Raw genomic sequence first — 21,458 nt, 5'->3', positions numbered from 1 at the left:
ATGGATGTAAAATTATACAGAAATGCATCTGAATGATCATAACCAGTGGTGGACAAAGTACACAAATCAAGTACTTAACTAAAAGTACAGACACTCTGTAAAAATATTACTCCAGTAAAACCCAAAGATGAAAATTCTGTCATTAATTACTCACCCTCATGTCGTTCCAAACCTGTAAGACTTTCGTTCATCTTTGGAACACAAATTAAGATCTTTTTGATGAAATCTGAGCGATTTCTGTCACTCCATTGACACCCTTTTGACGCTTCATATATATTGATCAATACACATACATACACTCACCTAAAGGATTATTAGGAACACTTGTTCAATTTCTCATTAATGCAATTATCTAATCAACCAATCACATAGCAGTTGCTTCAATGCATTTAGTTATGTGGTCCTGGTCAAGACAATCTCCTGAACTCCAAACTGAATGTCAGAATGGGAAAGAAAGGTGATTTGAGCAATTTTGAGCGTGGCATGGTTGTTGGTGCCAGACGGGCCGGTCTGAGTATTTCACAATCTGCTCAGTTACTGGGATTTTCACGCACAACCATTTCTAGGGTTCACAAAGAATGGTGTGAAAAGGGAAAAACATCCAGTATGCGGCAGTCCTGTGGGCGAAAATGCCTTGTTGATGCTAGAGGTCAGAGGAGAATGGGCCGACTGATTCAAGCTGATAGAAGAGCAACTTTGACTGAAATAACCACTCGTTACAACCGAGGTATGCAGCAAAGCATCTGTGAAGCCACAACACGCACAACCTTGAGGCGGATGGGCTACAACAGCAGAAGACCCCACCGGGTACCACTCATCTCCACTACAAATAGGAAAAAGAGGCTACAATTTGCAAGAGCTCACCAAAATTGGACAGTTGAAGACTGGAAAAATGTTGCCTGGTCTGATGAGTCTCGATTTCTGTTGAGACATTCAGATGGTAGAGTCAGAATTTGGCTTAAACAGAATGAGAACATGGATCCATCATGCCTTGTTACCACTGTGCAGGCTGGTGGTGGTGGTGTAATGGTGTGGGGGATGCTTTCTTGGCACACTTTAGGCCCCTTAGTGCCAATTGGGCATCGTTTAAATGCCACAGCCTACCTGAGCATTGTTTCTGACCATGTCCATCCCTTTATGGCCACCATGTACCCATCCTCTGATGGCTACTTCCAGCAGGATAATGCACCATGTCACAAAGCTCAAATCATTTCAAATTGGTTTCTTGAACATGACAATGAGTTCACTGTACTAAAATGGCCCCCAAAGTCACCAGATCTCAACCCAATAGAGCATCTTTGGGATGTGGTGGAACGGGAGCTTCGTGCCCTGGATGTGTATCCCACAAATCTCCATCAACTGCAAGATGCTATCCTATCAATATGGGCCAACATTTCTAAAGAATGCTTTCAGCACCTTGTTGAATCAATGCCACGTAGAATTAAGGCAGTTCTGAAGGTGAAAGCGGGTCAAACACAGTATTAGTATGGTGTTCCTAATAATCCTTTAGGTGAGTGTATATTGATCTGCAAGTAAGAAAATTAACATTTTATTTTATTACCAAAACTTATACAAGATCAAAACATTAAAATATCAATCTAGCTTCCTGATAGATGGGAGGGGTATAGCACAGTATTTAAGAATAAGGAAAAATATAGCTGCAGGCAGCGATGCAGGGCTGGAAGCGCCAGAATAACAAAAACAGCAGAAATAGAATGTAGATGATGAACAAAAAAGTTCAAATGTACATGTAGGATGAACTCAAAATGAACCGAAGTTCAGATGAGAATGAACACAGTATTAACAAAAATACACTTATTTCTAATCCTGGAGGAAGAAAGATTAGTACAATGCTTACCCAGGTAATAAAGAAATGGCACACACATGAAACATGAAACATTACACACCATTTTATAAAGTTGTTGCACACGGGACTTGAACCCATAGCCTCTGGGTCAGGGGCCACTCATCTCATTGTGCCACTGGGAAGACATGTTTACACAGATGCAGAACTTCCATAGTTCAAAAGAGAACCAACTCAAAATGAAGATTTAGTATGTAAATGCACCGCAGGTTATATTTAATAAATTCAGATTAGATAATTCTCAGAAAGACTCAATGTCTGGAACAGAAGTAACTTTTACAAATAACCAATTAGCATGCTAAGCTAACCTAGCACAAGACAAGACATCAGATCTCATGACCTGTAGGTGGCGCTGTTCGCAAATTTGGCATGGACTTGTGTTGTCAAAAAGTACTGACTTCGGTACCAAGTCGGTACTGAATTTAAAAAATGTGACGCTCTGAGCGCTGTTGAGCGGAATCGTAAACACGTCTGTTTGCCCATTGTGCTCATCAAATATGTCTGTGATTGGCTACAATGATCAGCGCTTCAAAAACATGTTGTACATATACATCAAATACGCTCTTCACTGAACACTTACACAAATACACACATTTGAAAGCAGGCGTCCGGTCCGCTGATAGACGCCCCTGATTGTGCTTTGAAACGCTTTCAAACACTTCCAGGTATTCTCAATTGCTCATGTTTTTTGATCATTATAGCCAATCATAGACATATCCGATGAGCGTGTGAACACAATGGCCGATCAGAGGTGTTTACTATTCCGATCAAAATACAGACTCGGTACCGAAATTGGTACTTTTGACAACAGTAGCATGGACTCTCAGATTGTGGTTCCAATGAAGCGTACCAATTTTCGTTTTGGTTGATCAAAGTTTGGCCGAGATAGAGTCTCTTAACCAATTCTGGGTCGACCTAAAATCAATACAATAAAATTCATAACTTTTTTTTTCATCAGTAGGTCATAAAATTCCATTCAGTCATTTCTGTGAGGCAAATTCCATTCAGTCATTTCTGTGAGGCAAAGATCATCTGAGGAGGAGTAGCGAAAAAAAAAAACTGTTTTTCATTTACTTCAAAATAGTGTACAGTCACATTGTTGGAAAATGACAAATGAGATATCGTCGTAATCAGCATAAACCAAGGAATTTAATGACATGAAATTTTGAACTATGTTTTCAAAAGTTAAAAGCGTTTAAAAAAAAAAAAAAAAAAAAACATAACACTAGGTGTTCAAACTTCTCAGGTCCCTTCAGGACAAAAAAAAAAAAAAATCAGATCTCATGACCCCGTTGGTGGAGCTGTTCCCAAATTTGAAATGGATCCTCAGATCATGGTTCCGATAAAGCATACCAATTTTCGTTTCGATTGATCAAAGTTTAGCCGAGATAATGCCTCTGAACCCATTCTGCATCAAGCTCGTTTCATTTCTATGCGGCTCAGTCCAAAGATCATCTGATCAGATTTTGTACAAAATTTGACAAATTTTGAAGGAGGAGTAGCGAATAAACGGTATACTGTACTTTTCAAAATGGGCAGAGTCTTAAGATTTTGAATGTTATCAGCATGAAGAGCAGATTAAGGTGAACTAAATTTCATTTTTCTAGAACAAAGGATTTTAGTTTATTTTGAACTGGTGGTGGTGCTATAGAGTGGGTCCTAGAGACTCCAAAATTGGTCAAATCACTAATAATTACCATCTAATTGTGCGACATGTTATTCTCATGTTATGTTCATAGGGCTGCCATACACTCCCATTCAGGAAGAAAAAATAATAGTGTGGAAAACAACTGACAGTCGTGACCTAAATATGATTTTCCTTTATAATAATGAAATATGCTTGTCCTCAAGTTTCGGGGATCTCTTGGTTCTTGGCTAATTTTCAGTCAAACTTGTGAATTCAGTTAACTGGAGACTCGCTCTTAACGGATCATTCGGTGAGTTGTTGACTCGAGAACAGCTGAGATCGGTTCAGTGTAATACGCAAATTAATAGTTCGGTGTGATTTGGAAACTAATTTAACAGACTTATTGAAAAGAATCAGCTTGTTCACGAATCGGACACCGCTCTCGCGTCTTGGAGCATGTGACGATTTCTTCAGTTCAAAGTAAGGAGGAACGAGATGTTTTTAGGAATTGTAGTGGAGTAAAAATATGATATTATGCTTTAGAATGTAGTAAAGTAAAAGTTTCTTGAAATAAAAATACTCTAGTAAAGTACAAATACTTGACAAATGTACTTAAGTACTGCAACAAAGTACAAATATTTGTTGCTGTCCACCACTGATCATGACCCAGTTTTAATCGTATTGACAAGTGAATCACAAAACCGACCTTTGCACATCAAAGATACTTTATCCTGAGAGGTGTCTTCTTTTCTGCTAAGTGATTTTGATTTTAACATTTAACCTCATTGAACTAATTCTAACTTCTTAATACTTTTATTTTAGACAAGATGAATGTGAAGGAGCAAAGGCCAAAACTAAATGACATAAAGAAACACGGTGACTTCAAAATACAAGGAAGAGAAGCCAAAGATCTGAACTCCTGCTCTCAGTGTGGAAAGAGTTTCCAAAAGAAAGCAAAGCTTAACAGACACATGAGAATTCATACGGGAGAGAAACCATATACATGCCCTCAGTGTGGAAAGAGTTTCACACAAAAAGGAGACCTTAACAAACACATAAGAGTTCACACTGGAGAGAAACCGTATACATGCACTCGGTGTGGAAAGTGTTTTTCTCAAGCATCAGGTCTCAGTGTTCATCGGCTCCGTCACTCTGGAGAAAAACCATTTAACTGTGATCAGTGTGGTAAAGATTTTATTTCATCATCAAATCTAAAACAACATCTGAAAGTTCATTCAGATGAGAGGCCTTATGTGTGTTCTTTTTGTGGAAAGAGTTTTTCACGACTGGACTGTTTTAAACAGCACCAGAAAATGCATCATGAAGTGCGAGATCATGTGTGTTGTGACTGTGGGAAGAGCTTTACTACAACTGGTCATCTGAAGGAGCACCAAAGAATTCATTCTGGAGAAAGACCTTACCACTGTACTCAGTGTGGAAAGAGTTTCACAAATAAAGGTGACCTTAACAAACACACAAGAATTCACACTGGAGAGAAACCGTATACATGCACTCAGTGTGGAAAGAGATTTTCTCGAGCATCAACTCTCAATAATCATCTGCGTATTCACTCTGGAGAAAAACCATTCAACTGTGATCAGTGTGGTAAAGCTTTTAATTCGTCATCTAGTCTAAAACAACACCAGAAAGTTCATTCAGATGAGAAGCCGTATGTGTGTTCTCTCTGTGGCAAGAGTTTTTCACGGCTGAACAGTTTTAAACATCACCAGAAAACACATAATGAAGTGAGAGATCATGTGTGTTGTGACTGTGGGAAGAGCTTTACTAGAGATGACCATCTGACACAGCACCAAAGAACTCATACTGGAGAAAGACCTTACAAGTGCTCATACTGTGACAAGAGTTTCACTCATTCTGGAAACTTGAAATCACACGAGCGACTTCATACTGGAGAGAAGCCGTACTACTGTACTGAGTGTGAGAAGAGTTTCAAACATTTATCAAGCCTTCACAATCATAAGAAAAAATGTTGCAAGTGAGCATCAATCTTTTTCATGTCAAATACTTCACAAGTAAACTGTGAGATAATTTTTTTTTAGTTTTTCCTTAAAATTGATCTTGATCAATTTTGTGAATTTAGTGAAAAACTAGCTTCACTAGTGCAGAGATGTTCACAAGTCTTTCATCTGGAGTCCGAGTCAAGTCTGAAGTCTTTATCACTAGAGTGTGAGTCAAGTCTAAAGTCTTTATCACTGGAGTGCGAGTCAAGTCTGGAGTCTTTTGTCACGAGTCGAGTCTCGAGTCATTTCATGCCTTACAAAAAAAAAAAACGAATTCTCATAATTTTAGGTTGGTGTATGTTGTTGATTCTTCAGTAATTCTATGAATTAATTATCAGTATATGGATAATAAATAGGGGTGTGTCGAGATCTCCTGCCACGGACAAGGGAGAAAAGGTGGTGGCATATGCATCAAGGACCTTAACTGAAGCAGCGAAAAATTACAGCACTTCGGAAAAGGAATGTCTAGTAGTGGTTTTGGCTGTTGAAAAGTGGTGACATTACCTGGAGGGAAGGCCCTTTGACGTCTTCAATGACCACTCGGCACTTGCATGGGCCAGCAGCCATATCACCCTGTAGCCCAAGACTGGTTGCCCACTGAAGCTAAGCAGGGCTGAGCCTGGTTAGTACCTGGATGGGAGACCTTCTGAGAAAACCAGGTTGCTGCTGGAAGAGGTGTTAGTGAGGCCAGCAGGGGGCGCTCACCCTGTGGTCTGTGTGGGTCCTAACGCCCCAGTATAGTGACGGGGACACTATACTGTCAAAGAGCACCGTCCTTCGGATGAGACGTTAAACCGAGGTCCTGACTCTCTGTGGTCATTAAAAATCCCAGGATGTCTTTCGAAAGAGTAGGGGTGTAACCCCGGCATCCTGGCCAAATTCGCCCAGTGGCCTCTGTCCATCATGGCCTCCTAATAATCCCCATATATATATATATATATATATACACTAATTGGCTTCATCACTCTGTCTCCTCTCCACCTATAGCTGGTGTGTGGTGAGCGTTCTGGCGCAATATGGCTGCCGTCGCATCATCCAAGTGGATGCTGCACATTGGTGGTGGTTGAGGAGATTCCCCCTTCCATGTGAAGCGCTTTGAGTGCCTAGAAAAGCGCTATATAAATGTAATGAATTATTATTATTATGGGCGTTCAACTGCCCTAAAACCTCCTCACGTCTAACCCTCTGGACACTCTGCCTGCAACAGTTCAACTTTCAGGTCCATTACAGGAAAGGTTGCCTCAACATGGGACCTTACACTATGTCCCGGGTCCAGGAGATGCCTGCTGCTGATGCTGCCCCTTGCCTATCCATATCTTCACACCATGCGTCTGCATTACCTCACTGTCTGGAAGAAATTACTAAAGCTCAACGTTTGGTCAATACCATCACTCACCTGCAGTCTAGCATCAAACCTCGATCAGTCAAAGATCAACCAATCACATTTGAAGACCTCCAAGGGGTTGGTACCACAAAGTTCCTTTAAGAAATAAGGGAGAGAAGTATCAGTTGGTAGTACCACAATCGTTAAACACTGACTTCTTGGATTATTACCACGATAATCCACTTGGAGGCCATCTCGGACAGTAAAAAAACTCTGCTGCATGGTAGCCGTCCGTCAGGAAGGACGTGTGCCAATACGTCAAAAGCTGTGAGATATTCCAGAAATATAAACCCAGCAATACCAAACCTTCTGGGTTTATGCAGAGTACACAGATCACAGAACCTGGACACATGTTAGGGGTGGATCTAATGGGACCCTTCCCCAACAGTAAAAGACAGAACACGTACCTCCTTGTCATTGTTGATTGCTTCACTAAGTGGGTGGAAATGTCAGAAAATAGTGAAAATACACGGTGGGGGGTACCCAAATACCTGGTGTCCGATAGGGATCCCCAATTCACTTCCAGCATTCTGGGCGATCTGTGCAAAACATCGGGTTGTGTTCAAAAACTACGAGTTATCACCCACCACGAGTTATCACCCACAGTCAAACCTAACAGAAAGAATCAACCGAACAGAAAAAACTGTGATTGCTGCTTATGTATGTAGCGTGGCCACATAAAGGGGATATTTATAAGGGGGCTTATTAAACTAATTAAAGAGTTATATATGTCAGCCGTGGTGTTTTGTTGCCCCTGTCAAGTGTTGGTCTTACTGTTTTCTCTAAGCAAGTGTCTTGATCGTTACACCTGGGAATCCCTGTGACGTCATACGTCAGCTGATCAACTTCACTTCCGATAAAGGGAGCCGGCTTACCTGCATTCGGGAGCAACGCCACTATTGCTCTTTTGGATTACGATCGATCGCACTACATGGCTTGGCTGTCATTGACTGTGACTGACTCTTTAAGGAGATACATACTTGTTGGATTATTTCACCTTGGAGATCGCTTCACAGGACAACGCTGTTCCTCATCGTGTGCCCGGACTTAAACGGCTTACCGGTGAGGCCGATTCAACGTACATACACAACATTGGACTGGAACACACACGTACATACTTTTTTGTATATATTGTATATATTGATTTTCGGTGCTTTCTATGTAATAAACTTTGGGTTGTCATTTAATCTTGCTTGTTGTTTTGTTTACATTGTGAGCAATTCTATCAAACACTTTTATAACGGTTCATTAAGTAAGGTCTTTATACATCAATGAAAACATAGTTATGTATATGATTGCATTTCTGTCAACAGATCCTCCTAAATATTACACAATACACCTTTAACGTACGACCTGAGGTAAAGTGTTCAGACTGCAGACTCAGCAATGATTGTATTTAATTGTACAGTACAATCATAACATAGCATAACATTAAAAGTCACGTGTCTAGTATCTGGAAAACCGCATTTTTCCATCTTAAAAATATATATAAATTACGCCATATGCTCTCATTGACAAATGCGGAACAATTATTTCATGCGTTTATTACCTCAAGGCTAGATTATTGTAATGCTCTACTGGGTGGTTGCCCTGCATGCTTAATAAACAAACTACAGCTGGTTCAAAACGCAGCAGCTCGAGTTCTTACCAGAACCAGGAAGTATGACCACATTTGCCCGGTTCTATCAACACTGCATTGGCTGCCTATTAAACATCGTATATATTTTAAAATATTGCTGATTACTCACAAAGCACTAAATGGTTTAGCTCCGCAGTACTTGAGTGAGCTCTTAACGCATTATAGTCCTTCACGTCTATTGCGATCTCAAAGTTCCGGCCAGTTGATAATACCTAGAATATCAAAATCGACTGCTGGCGGTAGATCCTTTTCCTATTTAGCACCAAAACTTTGGAACAGTCTTCCTACCATTGTCCGGGAAGCAGACACACTCTTATCAGTTCAAAGCTAGACTAAAAACACATCTCTTTGACCTAGCATTCACATAATACATTATAGACTTCTATAATTCAATGTTAGGCTGCATAGATTAGGTCAGCCGGAACTGGGAACACTTCCCTTAAATCCTGATGTACTCGTTACATCATAAGAAGAATGGTGTGAACATAGTGTCTTTGTTTATCTCAAGGTTTTCCCGCAGCCTGCCAGATCCAGGCCGTTTCCAGATCTGACGAAGGACCTTCGCCTGGACCCGAAGACAACACAGTGCTGAAGTGCCAACTAGCCTCTCCCTATGGAGGATCCCTATACCACTCTACAGATAAAGCGTTGTGAAATTTCAGTTCGCGTACCTACCCCGAAGTGATCAAATAAAATAAAATAAAATTCTGTATCAAAATTTACAGGCAAGACAAGTAGTTTGTTTAGACATGGTTTGTAGGGAATTACAAACCTGCACACATATATTCAAATGCACATAACAATAGAATCAATTCTTAATGCGCATGTGAACGCCATCAGCGTTTATCACAGGTTCGCGTTTAAAGTCAGTTTAGAGAGAACGGTGTCGTCTTAGCGGCCCCTAATTTAATAACAAATGATCATTTTGACGGAAGTAAATCAATCAAAACTAACTTTAGCTGGAAAATAACATTATTTAAGAACTGCTATAAAACCAAACCAATCTCTGTTACCTTAAATTATGTTTATCTCTGTAAAGCTGCTTTGAAACAATCCATTGTTAAAAGTGCTATATAAATGAGGATGACTTGATTTGACTTGACATAGTACAGACATTATCTTAATTTCATAATGTCCTTAAACATAACAATATTGCTGGCCATAAACTGAGAAAGTGCGCGTCCGGTGTGCGATTCCACGAGTTGTCCTAGACACGAAGTGACACATCGCTTCTCGTCCGGTTTGCGACCCCATTAAAGGTTCTCTAAGTGATCCTGGGTGACGTCACTTCTTGTTGACGTTCGAACTATTGTCAAACAAAACGGAGCTAGACCCTCCCTCCTCCTTATCCGCAAACCACACCCCCAAACCCTTCTTGTTTGGAACAGCCTTCATTGGCTGGAACAGTTTGTTATGTTTCGTGGTGCGGGTAAGCCTTTTTGTTGCCGTTTGTGGAGCCTGGGGTGTCTGCAGAGACCGCGTTTTTTTACAGTGTGTTCAGGGGACAGGCAGCCAGCGGATAGTGAGGAGATGTTTGCTGTATGTGACAAAAAAAGTTTTGGCCTAAAAAACGCGTGACATCGCTTAGAGCACCTTTAATCGTCTGCTAAATGTCTTATCTTGTAGAATGCGCGCTCAGCACTATACATGGATCAATCTTGAATTGGAAAGTGAAAGTAAAACACGAGCTCCCTGATGCGTGCAAATTAGTCTGCATACAATAGCCTGTCTCCCAATATCAAACCTATCTCTGGACTGTTTAGTAGTGGCTTTGGTCTCTTTTTTGGTCTCTGTTTGCACTTTGAATATTGAGAGAGTACTTTGATTATGGTTACACTTGCACTTATTGGGTCTCATTCATGAAACACGAGCAGAACAATTGTGTAAATCGTGTGTAAAGTGGTTCTGGCATTTTCGGATTCATTAAAATGTTTGTATTTTCCAAATGTTAGTTGGTACGAGCAGAACAAATTGTGTAAATCGTGTGTAAAGTGGTTCTGGCATTTTCGGATTCATTAAAATGTTTGTATTTTCCAAATGTTAGTTGGTATGAAAGAAATCTACACCTGCTCCCAGCCACCCGTAAATAGTGAGTTTAACATCCGAACGTTTTGCTCATTAATAACTAAGGCTGCATTTTAATTCACCTTGCGTACATATTTACACAGCATTTTGAAAAAATATTATATATAGTAATTACATGAAAATAAAATGTGGTGTTTTGAATGAACTTCTGATAATAAAACTTTGATTTCTGCATCTGAGAAATTTTTCTTTTTCATTCGCTTTTGAGAAGACATGTTGAAATCCTTCGTTTGGTGTCATAATATGATGCCCATATATAGTTGTCAGTCGGATTTAATGGGCGGCATTTATGGTTATTGAGAATGAGCGTGCACGCGCGTCCCATTTACGACTGATTGGAATTCATTAACACACACACACATTTCACTATCACATCTGACGTTTACGAAGTATTTGTGAATCAGGAGATGAGTTTTCGGGAAGGTCTCTTTACGCGCAAATCACTCTCATATTTACTTTACGAATGTTTCATGAATGAGACCCACTGTTTGCACTCAATAATAAGACTAAGAAAAAAATGTAATTTTTATTTTTTGGTATTTATACTGTTTTTATTTCTATGTTCAATTTGTGCAAAGGAGTTCAATTTTGAGGTCACACACAGACTCAAATCTCATAATTCATATACAGTAAGGTCCAAAGAGACTCATGTTAAATCATACAGGAGAAAAGCCAGAGTTTGTGGCAAAACCTTTTTACAGTGCTTGTATATTGTTGTCTTTCAATGCATTTGATAAGTCATACTCATAAACTATAACTGAAATGACATTCATTACAAGATTGCAGCAAACATATTTGTCAACATTATTCTTTTGTTTTATCAATACTTTTTTTTTTTACTTTACTAGGAATGGAAGTTGAAACTTTGTAGAAATAAGAAAAGTAAAATCATATAGATCTATGCGACATGTGCCCCATTTAAAATGAACACAAGTATTAACACAATAAAAAGTCTAAAGGTTTTTTTTTTTCAACATAAAAAGCACATGTTTAAAACATATTGTATGGGTTTTAAAAGTGTTAATATTTTCTGCAAAGGACATCAGAGTCTGGAAAAAACTTACCATATAGGATCATCTGGTCTGTAAATATGCATCAGCCTTAAGCTGCAGCTATTATTAATGATTGTACTTGTTTGAGGAGAAAAAATTTCATTATTTTTGGTCCCCATGGGAACAGCTTATAAGTCATAAAAAATTATATATATTTTTTGAAAATGTAAAAATGGTTAGGTTTAGGGGTTGGGTTAGGGGATAGAATAAGCAGTTTGAACAGTATATGAAAAAAAAGTCCCAAAAAATTAAAACCCAAATGTGTGGATTTGTGTGTGTGTGGTGATTTTCTTAAAGATACAACAAACTAAGAGCATTGTTGAGTCCTCGTTTGAGGTGACGAGAGTTGCATCTGTGCTGCGTCAAACACACAGACACCTTCACATTTGGATTCTTTTTAAAAAGATTTCTTTAAAAAGAAACATTGTGACAAACGCATACGTTGGAGAATTCATGCTGCTTGAATCTTTGTAGAAATAGATTAAGATCTAAGAAGACCAAAAACCGTCCAAAATCAGACGAGAATCGCACAGTGGATGCCCGCCTGCAATCAAAAGCTACAGCAGGCAGTGGTTTGAGTGAATACTCTTGTTAAGCCTTACACACACACACACACACGTCCTATGATTATTTACCTTCATGTTTTGTTCTTATTCTGTTCTGGCTATTTTATTTATAAATGGATTTTGTTGTTTTCATGAAACTGTTGGCTGACAATAAATCACATTTAACATCGAGGTCCAACCTTATTCACCAAGATCCGCTAACTTTGAAGTTTCTGTCATCGTCAATGCTGTAGATATCTACGTATCAGTGGTGTGCGGTTGTTTTTTAAAAATACTGTAAGCGATTGAAGGTAAATATACACATATGATTTGATTATTAGTATATTTTGCTTCATAACAGTGTGGAGATTTACTGAATGCGGCCCCTTTAAGAAACATAACAACGCACGCACTGAGCATGCGCAAAAAAGAGGATGCGCGAGAGCCCTTTATAGGTTTTATTTCGTCTCTCTCTCTCTTTTTTTTTCTTTGACGTTGTGTAAAAGTCGATTACATTATGATCTCCTGCGAGGCTATGTTATTGTTAAGTTAATGTTCTTGTTGAAACTTTAACCAGTTAAGCTGAAAGTGACGCTGTTAACGATCGTGAATGAAGGACAAATGTGGAATATTTTCTTCGGATGTCGTATATTTCCAGTCTGCAGGTTAGAGATGTTTTATTTATAATGTAAGAATTGATGTTTGTCTTGCCTAAATGTACATTGTTCGAAGTGTAACGTACAGAGAATTAAATATAGTCATTAATTTCGATCAGCCTCTATTCAGTCTGTTGTGTATGATTTTTGTTATCTTTGTAAGATTTATGTTTAAGTCATATATTATTTGAAAATTTTTACCTGTGACGTATTTCATCTTTATTAAATCTGGATTCCCGTAAAAATGTCTGTGATTGGCTACAATGATCAGCGCTTTAAAAACATGTTATAAATATACATCAATGATGCTCTTCAGCAAGCGCTTACACAGATACATGGGAGCGTTTGAAAGGTGGCGTCTATCAGCGGATCGGTCCGCTGGCGCTGATAGCTTGTGCTTTCAAACGCTCCTGCTTTCAAAACACTTTCAAACGCTTCCGTGTGCTCTCAAACTCTCCCGTGCATTGATCATTGTAGCCAATCAGACATATCCGATGAGCTCGTGAACACAATGTCCAAACACAGGTGTTTATGATTCCGCTCAACTGCGTTCAAAGCATTACATTTTTAAAATTTCAGTAGGCCTACCGACTTGGTACTACTTAAATATTCCCTTCACCTTCCTAATATTGTGTGTTGGCCTCCCTTTTGCTTCCCGTCAAGGTATGTACTCCACTAGACCCCTGAAGGTGTACTGTGGTATCTGGTACCTTGAAGTATGGTATCTGGTATCTCTTCTTGAAGTCCTGTAAGTTGAAGTCCTGTAAGTTGCGAGGTGGGGCCTCCATGGATCAGACTTGTTTGTTCAGCGCATCCCACAGATGCTCGATTGGATTGAGATCTGGGGATTTTGGAGGACGTCAACACCTCAAACTCATTGTTGTGCTCCTCAAACCATTCCTGAACCATTTTTGCTTTATGACAGGCCGCATTATTCTGCTGAAAGAGGCCACAGCCACCAGGGAATACCGTTTCCATGAAAGGGTGTTACATAATGTGTAACCTTCAAAATGCTCTATATTTGAACTAAACATATTTGAAGCACCATAAGTGTTTCCTGTTAAAATAATACGGTATCAATTCAGTATCTTGTCTTTGATTTTTCCAGATCTGGTCCTGTGGGCGTCTGTATCACTCAGCGATCACAGTTCACACCTGCAGTGAAGCCCCTCCCACAACAATTCACCAATAAATACTGGGAATATTCCCATCATCCTACAAGAGAAGGACAAACTCCAGGAGTAGCAGCTGAAATCTGTGTGACTGTTGAAGATGGAGTTTATTAAAGAGGAGATTGAAGACATGAGTTATCCAAAACCATCCGGAATAAAACATGAAGATACTGAGGAACACACAGGTTGGTGTCCATTCTTGATTCTTCATTGTTGACTGTTTTGGTTGTGAAATAATATGCAGTAAAATGATGATAAATGATAGAGAAATGCATCTGAATGATCATAACCAGTGGTGGACAAAGTACACAAATCAAGTACTTGACTAAAAGTACAGTTACTCTATTAAAATATTACTCCAGTAAAAGTAAAAAAGGGTTAGTTCACCCAAAGATGAAAATTCTGTCATTAATTACTCACCCTCATGTCGTTCCAAACCCGTAAGACTTTGGTTCATTTTTGGGACACAAATGAAGATCTTTTTGATGAAATCTGAGCAATTTCTGTCACTCCATTGACAGCTACGCAAGTACCATTTTGACGCTTCAAATATGCCGATCAATATACATACATATTATTGATCTGCAAGTAAGAAAGTTAACATTTTACTTTATTACCAAAACTTATCATACACTATCAAAACATTAAATATATTAAAGCTGCAGTCCGTATCTTTTTTGGGTTAAAAATTATCCAAAATAATTTAAGCAAGTACATAACCAGCCATTGTTCAAAACTCTCTGCTTGCCTTAGCTCGATTCAAAGCGGTAAGCTTGTAATAATGTTTTTAATTCCAGTGGTACTGGTGGATTTCCGCGGGAGATTCGAGCATGTCTTTGCGTCATTACGTCACATCTGTACACATAAAGAAGAGTCTCGGCTAGTAGGCTATATTGCGAGTGAGGATGTTGGAGGTGGAGATTTATAGCCTTTTCTCACAGCACTTGATATAATTAAACTTATCAATTTGATGGCGGATCCAGAAAGGTTCAAACGACAATCACCAGTGACAACTAGAGATTCACCCGCTGTAAAATGCAAAAGACTTCGTTCGGACTTCAGAGTGGCTACAGAAAAAAAGAGACTGCAACCGGCCCATGGGAAAACAAGGATAATATCGGAAGGGCATTAAATGTAGTCACGCAATGCTGATGTTGTTAACATTAACAATTTGAGAAGAAAGTATAATTTGCACGGTTTTTACGTGATATGATAAGCGTTCGTTATATTTAATCAGCGCGATTTACAGCAATGCTTTTTTTCCCCTTAGTTGGTCAGAACAAAAGTGGATGTTACTTACTTGTTCCGGTGACATTTTCCGGTAAAAATTCTTATGTTGGTCATACATCCCAAAAGTATAATCTGTGAATCTGAATGACAGTCTCCACACTGGCGCGGCGACTGACAGCCTCACAGTCTCCTCAAAACATTGGATTCATCCCCGCCGTGCCGTGGCACAACTCGCGTAAATCGGCAAAAATCGGCAATTTATGTGGCGAAAGTGCGGCGTATTATTTGAAAAAATCCGGCACCCGCATGAATATGCGGACTTTGGCTGATTATGCACTAAATCATGCGATCGCATAATCATGTTTTTTCTGGAGGGACTGATAACCTTGCCTTGTGCAACACATTTTGAGAGACATGAGAGAGAATACGCGGCAGCACCGCTGAACACTCAAGCTGTTTGTGAAATTGCGTACTCTACGGTGTGTTTTTGCTTGTGTTTCCACCTTTAGTGGTAACAGTTTTTTTTGTGTGCATATTTTACAAAATATTGTGCTTTGTTGGAGGTCTGATCTCTTGTAACCAAACTACTTCCATTCTATTGAAGTAGCTCCCTTTTTTTGTTATTCATCGGAGGCTAACATGCTACTCTCACGCTCAGACAGGTGTTGTTGTTATGCGCACGTAAATGTGCCATACGTCATCGCATCGCTATATCATTGATATTGGGATATGACACTTTTTTATCATGTAAAAATGTGTTCAAAATTTACACCGGTATTATCGTGGACGGTATGATATGGCACACCCCTACTGGGAAGACGTGTTCACACTTCTCAGGTCCCTTCAGGACATGCCGATGATGATGCCTACTGGATTTTGTCCTGATATGTCAAATCCTTTAAAAGATATTGCAATTTATGACTAAATTCAAAATGGCGACCTGAAGGTTCCTCCGATCCTGTCAAAATTGGTGTCCCCAGATTTGCAGTTGTATGGCGCTGTTCCCAAATTTAGCATGGACCCTCAGATCATGGTTCCGATCAAGCGTACCATTATTTGTTTCGATTTATCAAAATGTGGCCGAGATACTGCCTCTGAACCAATTTTGGGTCAAGCTCGTTAAGTTGGTGACATCATAACTTTTGAACAAAAATTAAATTAAAAAAAATCTTTCCAGTCATTTCTGTGTGGCTCAGTGCAAAGATCGGATCAGATTTTGGACAACATTTTACAAATTTTGAAGGAGGAGTAGTGAATAAACAGTGTACTGTACTTTTCAAAATGTAATGCTACAGTAATTGTCAGAGTAATTGTTGAATGTTGTCAGCATTAAGAGCGGATTCAGGTGAACTAAATCAATTTTTTTCTAGAACAAGGGGTTCTAAATGGGTCCTAGAGACTCACTAATCACTAATAATTACCATCTCTTCAATTGTGCCAAATTTCATTATTTTCTCATGTTCTGTTTATAGGCTGCCATACACTCCCATTTGGGAAGAAAAATAATAGTGCGGAAATATCCGTATACAATAGGGACTGCATCCCCTTCGGGTTGACAAAGAATATACAATCAGACGTCACATAGGGCTAAATGCACAAGATTTTAAGAAGAAACAATATGCAAACATACTAGTTTTACATAATTTGGGGAAGATGCTAGTCTGGGTTTCCCCATGCTGCCTTCCCGCAGCGCGATTTTATTAACGCTGAAAGGCAGTATGGATACCATGGACCAAATTTTCGCCTCATTTAGGGAACCAATCACAGAACGGGGAGGGAGCAGCAAGACGATGACGCGTCTATGCGACACACCGAAGCAGTTTGTTTATACCTATGGATCAAACATCGCGAAGTTACCCTTCGATGCAGCCTTATGGCCGTTTCACACATAGGTTTCACACCGCAAGCGTGAGCGGCATTTGAGCAGCGCGTCAGCGTAACTACATCGTCACTGCAGCTGCAGACGCGCGACAGTATTCACACTGGAAGCGTTTGTACAGTGTCACAGCAGCGGCTCCAAAGCTACATATCGTTAGCCTCATAACATAATTGATAAGTCATTTTGTGTTTTTTCTTGTTTTCCAAAGACATTGAAATATGACTTCGGCATTATATATAAGCGAGCAATTCTTTACAAAGACAACTATACATTTGTTTTTAGAAGGTGGTCATTTTATAACATTGATAGTCTTGAAAGTTTGTAATGGGGAGGTGTACAACATTCGCATATAAGTTAAATGTAATACAACAAAACAACCCAGAAAATGGCTCCAATCTATTAGTTTCAGTCATACTTTCGATGTTTACAAGACCGCAACTCCGCGGATAAAAAACAAAACACACAAATAAACCACACACTCGGGTTTGATTTGGGTTGTGCTATCCTGTAGCTGTCTGTGTGTTAACGTTACATGAACTAAAATAACGTTTATATATAATATTTTCTGGCTAGTTTACTTTAGTTTTTTTTATATATAATACACAACTTTCAACCAAACTGAATAATTAAAAACAAGTTTTTACCGGGTAGCCTAAATCTTCTATAAATATTTTAGAGTCTTTATTTTCTTTTATTTGCCTACTCAAGTTCTTGTTAAAACTCACTAGACATGCTAATTCTGTGCATTTTGGGCACTTTTTGTGTGAAATCATATTTATTTTTGTCCATCAATAGTGTGCTTTCACTTTAATTTAGCGTGAGCAATGCAGCAAAAAACAGATTCGAAACCCCCGCTTCACTGCTGCTCACGCGCCGCTCCTGCTCGACGCTCACGCGCTGCTCCCGGTGTGAATGCACTCATTGATTAACATGCACGCCGAAAAAAATACGCTTCGCTTACGCATGCGGTGTGAAACGGCCGTTAGATACACGCCATCGTGACTACATCGCGTCAGCCTAGGCTACACATAAATCTCTACACAAAAATCTTCGACGTATAATCGAAACGATTGGCTATGAGCTACGTACAGGCGCATTTGATAGACATTCTTAGCACCCAATAAACGGCTCTGGGCATTCGTAAACCACGCCTCAAATACGAGAAAATGAACATGTGGTTCCCAGACCCAAGTCTCAACGAGAATTGCCTGGCTAGGAAGACGCATGGGCATTCATTTGTGTTATTTTAATGTTATGTTTAGTGATGTTTTTTAACTAAAACCTACCCCGTTGAGACGGTGATGTAGACATTTCTGCATTCAAGCATTACAGTGGGCTTCCTTAAACAGCTCACCTTTTTACAACAGATTTTTTTCACAAACAACTGACAGTCGTGACCTAAATATAATTTTCATTTATAATAATCATTCCTAAAATTCGGCATTTGTAACTTACTTTTCGGGCCAACGGTCGCGCTTGTACTCAAGTCTAGAGGATCTCTCGGTTCGTGGCAAATTTTCAGTCAGACTTGTGAATTCAGTTAACTGGAGACTCGCTCTAAACGGATCATTCGGTGAGTTGTTTAGAACAGCTGCGATCGGATCAGTGTAATTCACAAATGAATAGTTCGGTGTGATTTGCGAACTGATTTAACAGATTCATTGAAAAGAATCAGCTTGTTCACGAATCGGACACCGGTGTCGCTCGCGTATTAAGGAATGAGATGTTTTTTAGGAATATTAGTGGAGTAAAAATATGATATTATGCTTTAGAATGTAGTAAAGTGAAAGTAAACGTTTCTTAAATTAAAAAATACTTGACAAATGTACTTTTAAGTACTGTAACAAAGTAAAAATACTTTGTTGCTGTCCACCACTGATCATAATCAAGTTTTAATTGTATTAACAAGTGAATCACAAATCTGACCTTTGCACATCAAAGATACATTTATACAAACAGGTGTCTTGTTTTCTGCTAAGTGATTTTGATTTGAACATTTAACCTCATTGAACTGATTCTAACTGATTAATATGTTTTTTTTAGACCAGATTAAAGTGGAGCAAAGACCGAAACTAAATGACATGAAGAATAACTGTGACTTCAAATCTCAAGGAACAAAAGCCAAAAAGCTGCACTCCTGCTCTCAATGTGGAAAGAGTTTCCAAATTAAAGCAAATCTTAACAGACACATGAGAATTCACACTGGAGAGAAACCGTATCCATGTACTCAGTGTGGAAAGTGTTTTTCTCAAGCATCAGATCTCAGTGTTCATCTGCTCCGTCACTCTGGAGAAAAAACATTCAACTGTGATCAGTGTGGTAAAGGTTTTATTTCATCATCAAATCTAAAACAACACCAGAAAGTTCATTCAAATGAGAAGCCTCATGTGTGTTCTCTCTGTGGAAAGAGTTTTTCACGACTGGACAGTTTTAAACAGCACCAGAAAACACATAATGAAGTGAGAGATCATGTGTGTTGTGACTGTGGGAAGAGCTTTACTAGAACTGGCCATTTGAAACAGCACCAGAGAATTCATACTGGAGAAAAACCTTACCACTGTACTCAGTGTGGAAAGAGTTTCACAAATAAAGGATACCTTAACAAACATGCAAGAATTCACACTGGAGAGAAACCGTATACATGCACTCAGTGTGGAAAGGCTTTTTCTCGAGCATCAACTCTCAGCAATCATCTTCAAATTCACTCTGGAGAAAAACCTTTCAACTGTGATCAGTGTGGTAAAGATTTTATTTCATCATCAAGTCTAAAACAACACCTGAAAGTTCATTCAGATGAGAAGCCTCACATGTGTTCTCTCTGTGGAAAGAGTTTTTCACGGCTGGATCATTTGAGAGTGCACCAGAAAACACACAATGAAGTGAGAGATCATGTGTGTTGTGACTGTGGGAAGAGCTTTACTACAAATTGCCATTTGAAACAGCACCAAAGAATTCATACTGGAGAAAGACCTTACAAGTGCTCATACTGTGACCAGAGATTCACTCATTCTGGAAATCTGAATTCACACGAGCGACTTCATACTGGAGAGAACCTGTTCCACTGTACTCAGTGTGCAAAAAGTTTCAAACATTTATCAAGCCTTCTCACTCATATGAAAAAATGTTGCACATGAGTAACAATTGTTTTCATGTCAAATACTTCACAAGTAAACCGTGTGAGATGAAAAAAAAAAAAATGTAATTAAAAAACTGTGTAATTTAGAAAACTAAAAAGACTTTGTTTCATTGTAGTTTATTTCTGTCAGGAATTATTGTGTGCTTAATAAATCTTTATTGAATTGGATATATTCATGTAATTTAATTGTTTACTAAGTTTACTAAATTTTCTTCTGAAAGTACATGCAAAAAATAAAACCGAAACAACATCTTGTGTTGATTGATCTATTTAATGAACACAGACAATAAGTTATATAGTTTTAATCACATTAATGAGTTGAAACATTCTATATTAATACTGTGATAAATATGTTTGGGATGTACAGTATTATTGTCAACCAAATGATCAGGGGGCTGTTCCATAAATGAAGCTTAGAAAAGCGGGGATTAAACTCCAAAACCGGACTTGAATGAGCCTAACAAATAAGTTGGGGCTAAAGTGGTTCCATAAAAGGTAATTGAAGTTCACGCAATCTCACTAATTTGATCCAGGTTTATCTAGTCTAGCTAATTGCGTGTGCACGCGTTTCTGAAGCAGCCCTAGAGGTCGATCGTGGATCAAATCGATCCACCATCAAACAGCGTATATTTTGTGCTGTTTTACGCGTTTGTGACATGTTTTTTTTTCCCCCACAGTGCAAAAATTACATTTTACAGTTATATTCTCCATCTGTAAATGTTAGAAAGTCGTGCAAATGTATCCATTTTGCTGCTAATCTTTATGAACGAGCGCTGCTGCGCGCATGCGCGCCAAATAGGAGCGCAATAATTCTGACTAAAATATACATTTTTCTTGGAAAATTAATATGCGATATTTTATAACACTAGAAATATCTTCTAATTATAATAATTTCTCTTTAGGATGTTGGATATGTTGCAGTGAACTTCTAGCTCATTACACATATATTTTATACTTCTAATAAAAAAAAGAAATTGAACAGAAGTAGCCTAATTCAGGGAAGATTTTTTTTAAGAAACTAAATATATAAAGATACAAAATATAGTTTTGGGTATAGGACCTATGCTACTTTATAAAGATGATATATACTTATTTAGAATGCTGAGAATTACAGCTTTTTATGCAATATTTTTTTTGAGAAAGCAAGAATCCCCAGTTTTAAATGAGT

The 21,458-nt window shown here is 38.7% G+C and overlaps 3 protein-coding genes across 4 annotated transcripts in view; all 3 read left to right on the top strand.

Moving 5' to 3' along the window:
- The window catches only part of LOC130101124 (oocyte zinc finger protein XlCOF6-like), a 297,964-nt gene that overhangs the window by 142,502 nt on the left and 134,004 nt on the right, over positions 1-21,458 (top strand). The window lies entirely within an intron of this gene.
- On the top strand, positions 4,300-20,320 carry LOC130101170 (zinc finger protein 850-like). Its single transcript, XM_056266757.1, has 2 exons — positions 4,300-5,489; positions 19,198-20,320. The coding sequence occupies exons 1-2, from the start codon at positions 4,319-4,321 to the stop codon at positions 20,286-20,288; spliced, it is 2,262 nt and encodes a 753-aa protein (XP_056122732.1). The 5' UTR covers positions 4,300-4,318; the 3' UTR covers positions 20,289-20,320.
- LOC130101141 (zinc finger protein 239-like) overlaps positions 12,751-21,458 on the top strand; it is a 29,335-nt gene continuing 20,627 nt past the window's right edge. Inside the window, exon 1 of one of the 2 annotated variants that reach the window (XM_056266729.1) lies at positions 12,751-12,882. The gene's annotated coding sequence lies outside the window, so the exon portion shown is untranslated. The remainder of the gene's footprint in view (positions 12,883-21,458) is intronic. The other variant, XM_056266728.1, reaches the window with a different exon arrangement.

Source organism: Rhinichthys klamathensis, unplaced genomic scaffold (assembly GCF_029890125.1).
Source record: "Rhinichthys klamathensis goyatoka isolate OS25496 unplaced genomic scaffold, OSU_Roscu_1.1 h1tg000253l_1, whole genome shotgun sequence".
NCBI classification, from domain to species: domain Eukaryota; kingdom Metazoa; phylum Chordata; class Actinopteri; order Cypriniformes; family Leuciscidae; genus Rhinichthys; species Rhinichthys klamathensis.
The sequence above is the reverse complement of the archived record's forward strand: the minus strand, read 5'-3'. Positions and strand labels throughout refer to the sequence as shown.

Excerpts from the sequence above, each read along its gene's own strand:
- LOC130101170 (XM_056266757.1), top strand. The coding sequence starts at position 4,319 with ATGAATGTGAAGGAGCAAAGGCCAAAACTAAATGACATAAAGAAACAC. Across the intron at positions 5,490-19,197 it reads TAAGAAAAAATGTTGCAAGT|ACCAGATTAAAGTGGAGCAA; the intron begins GAGCATCAATCT and ends TGTTTTTTTTAG.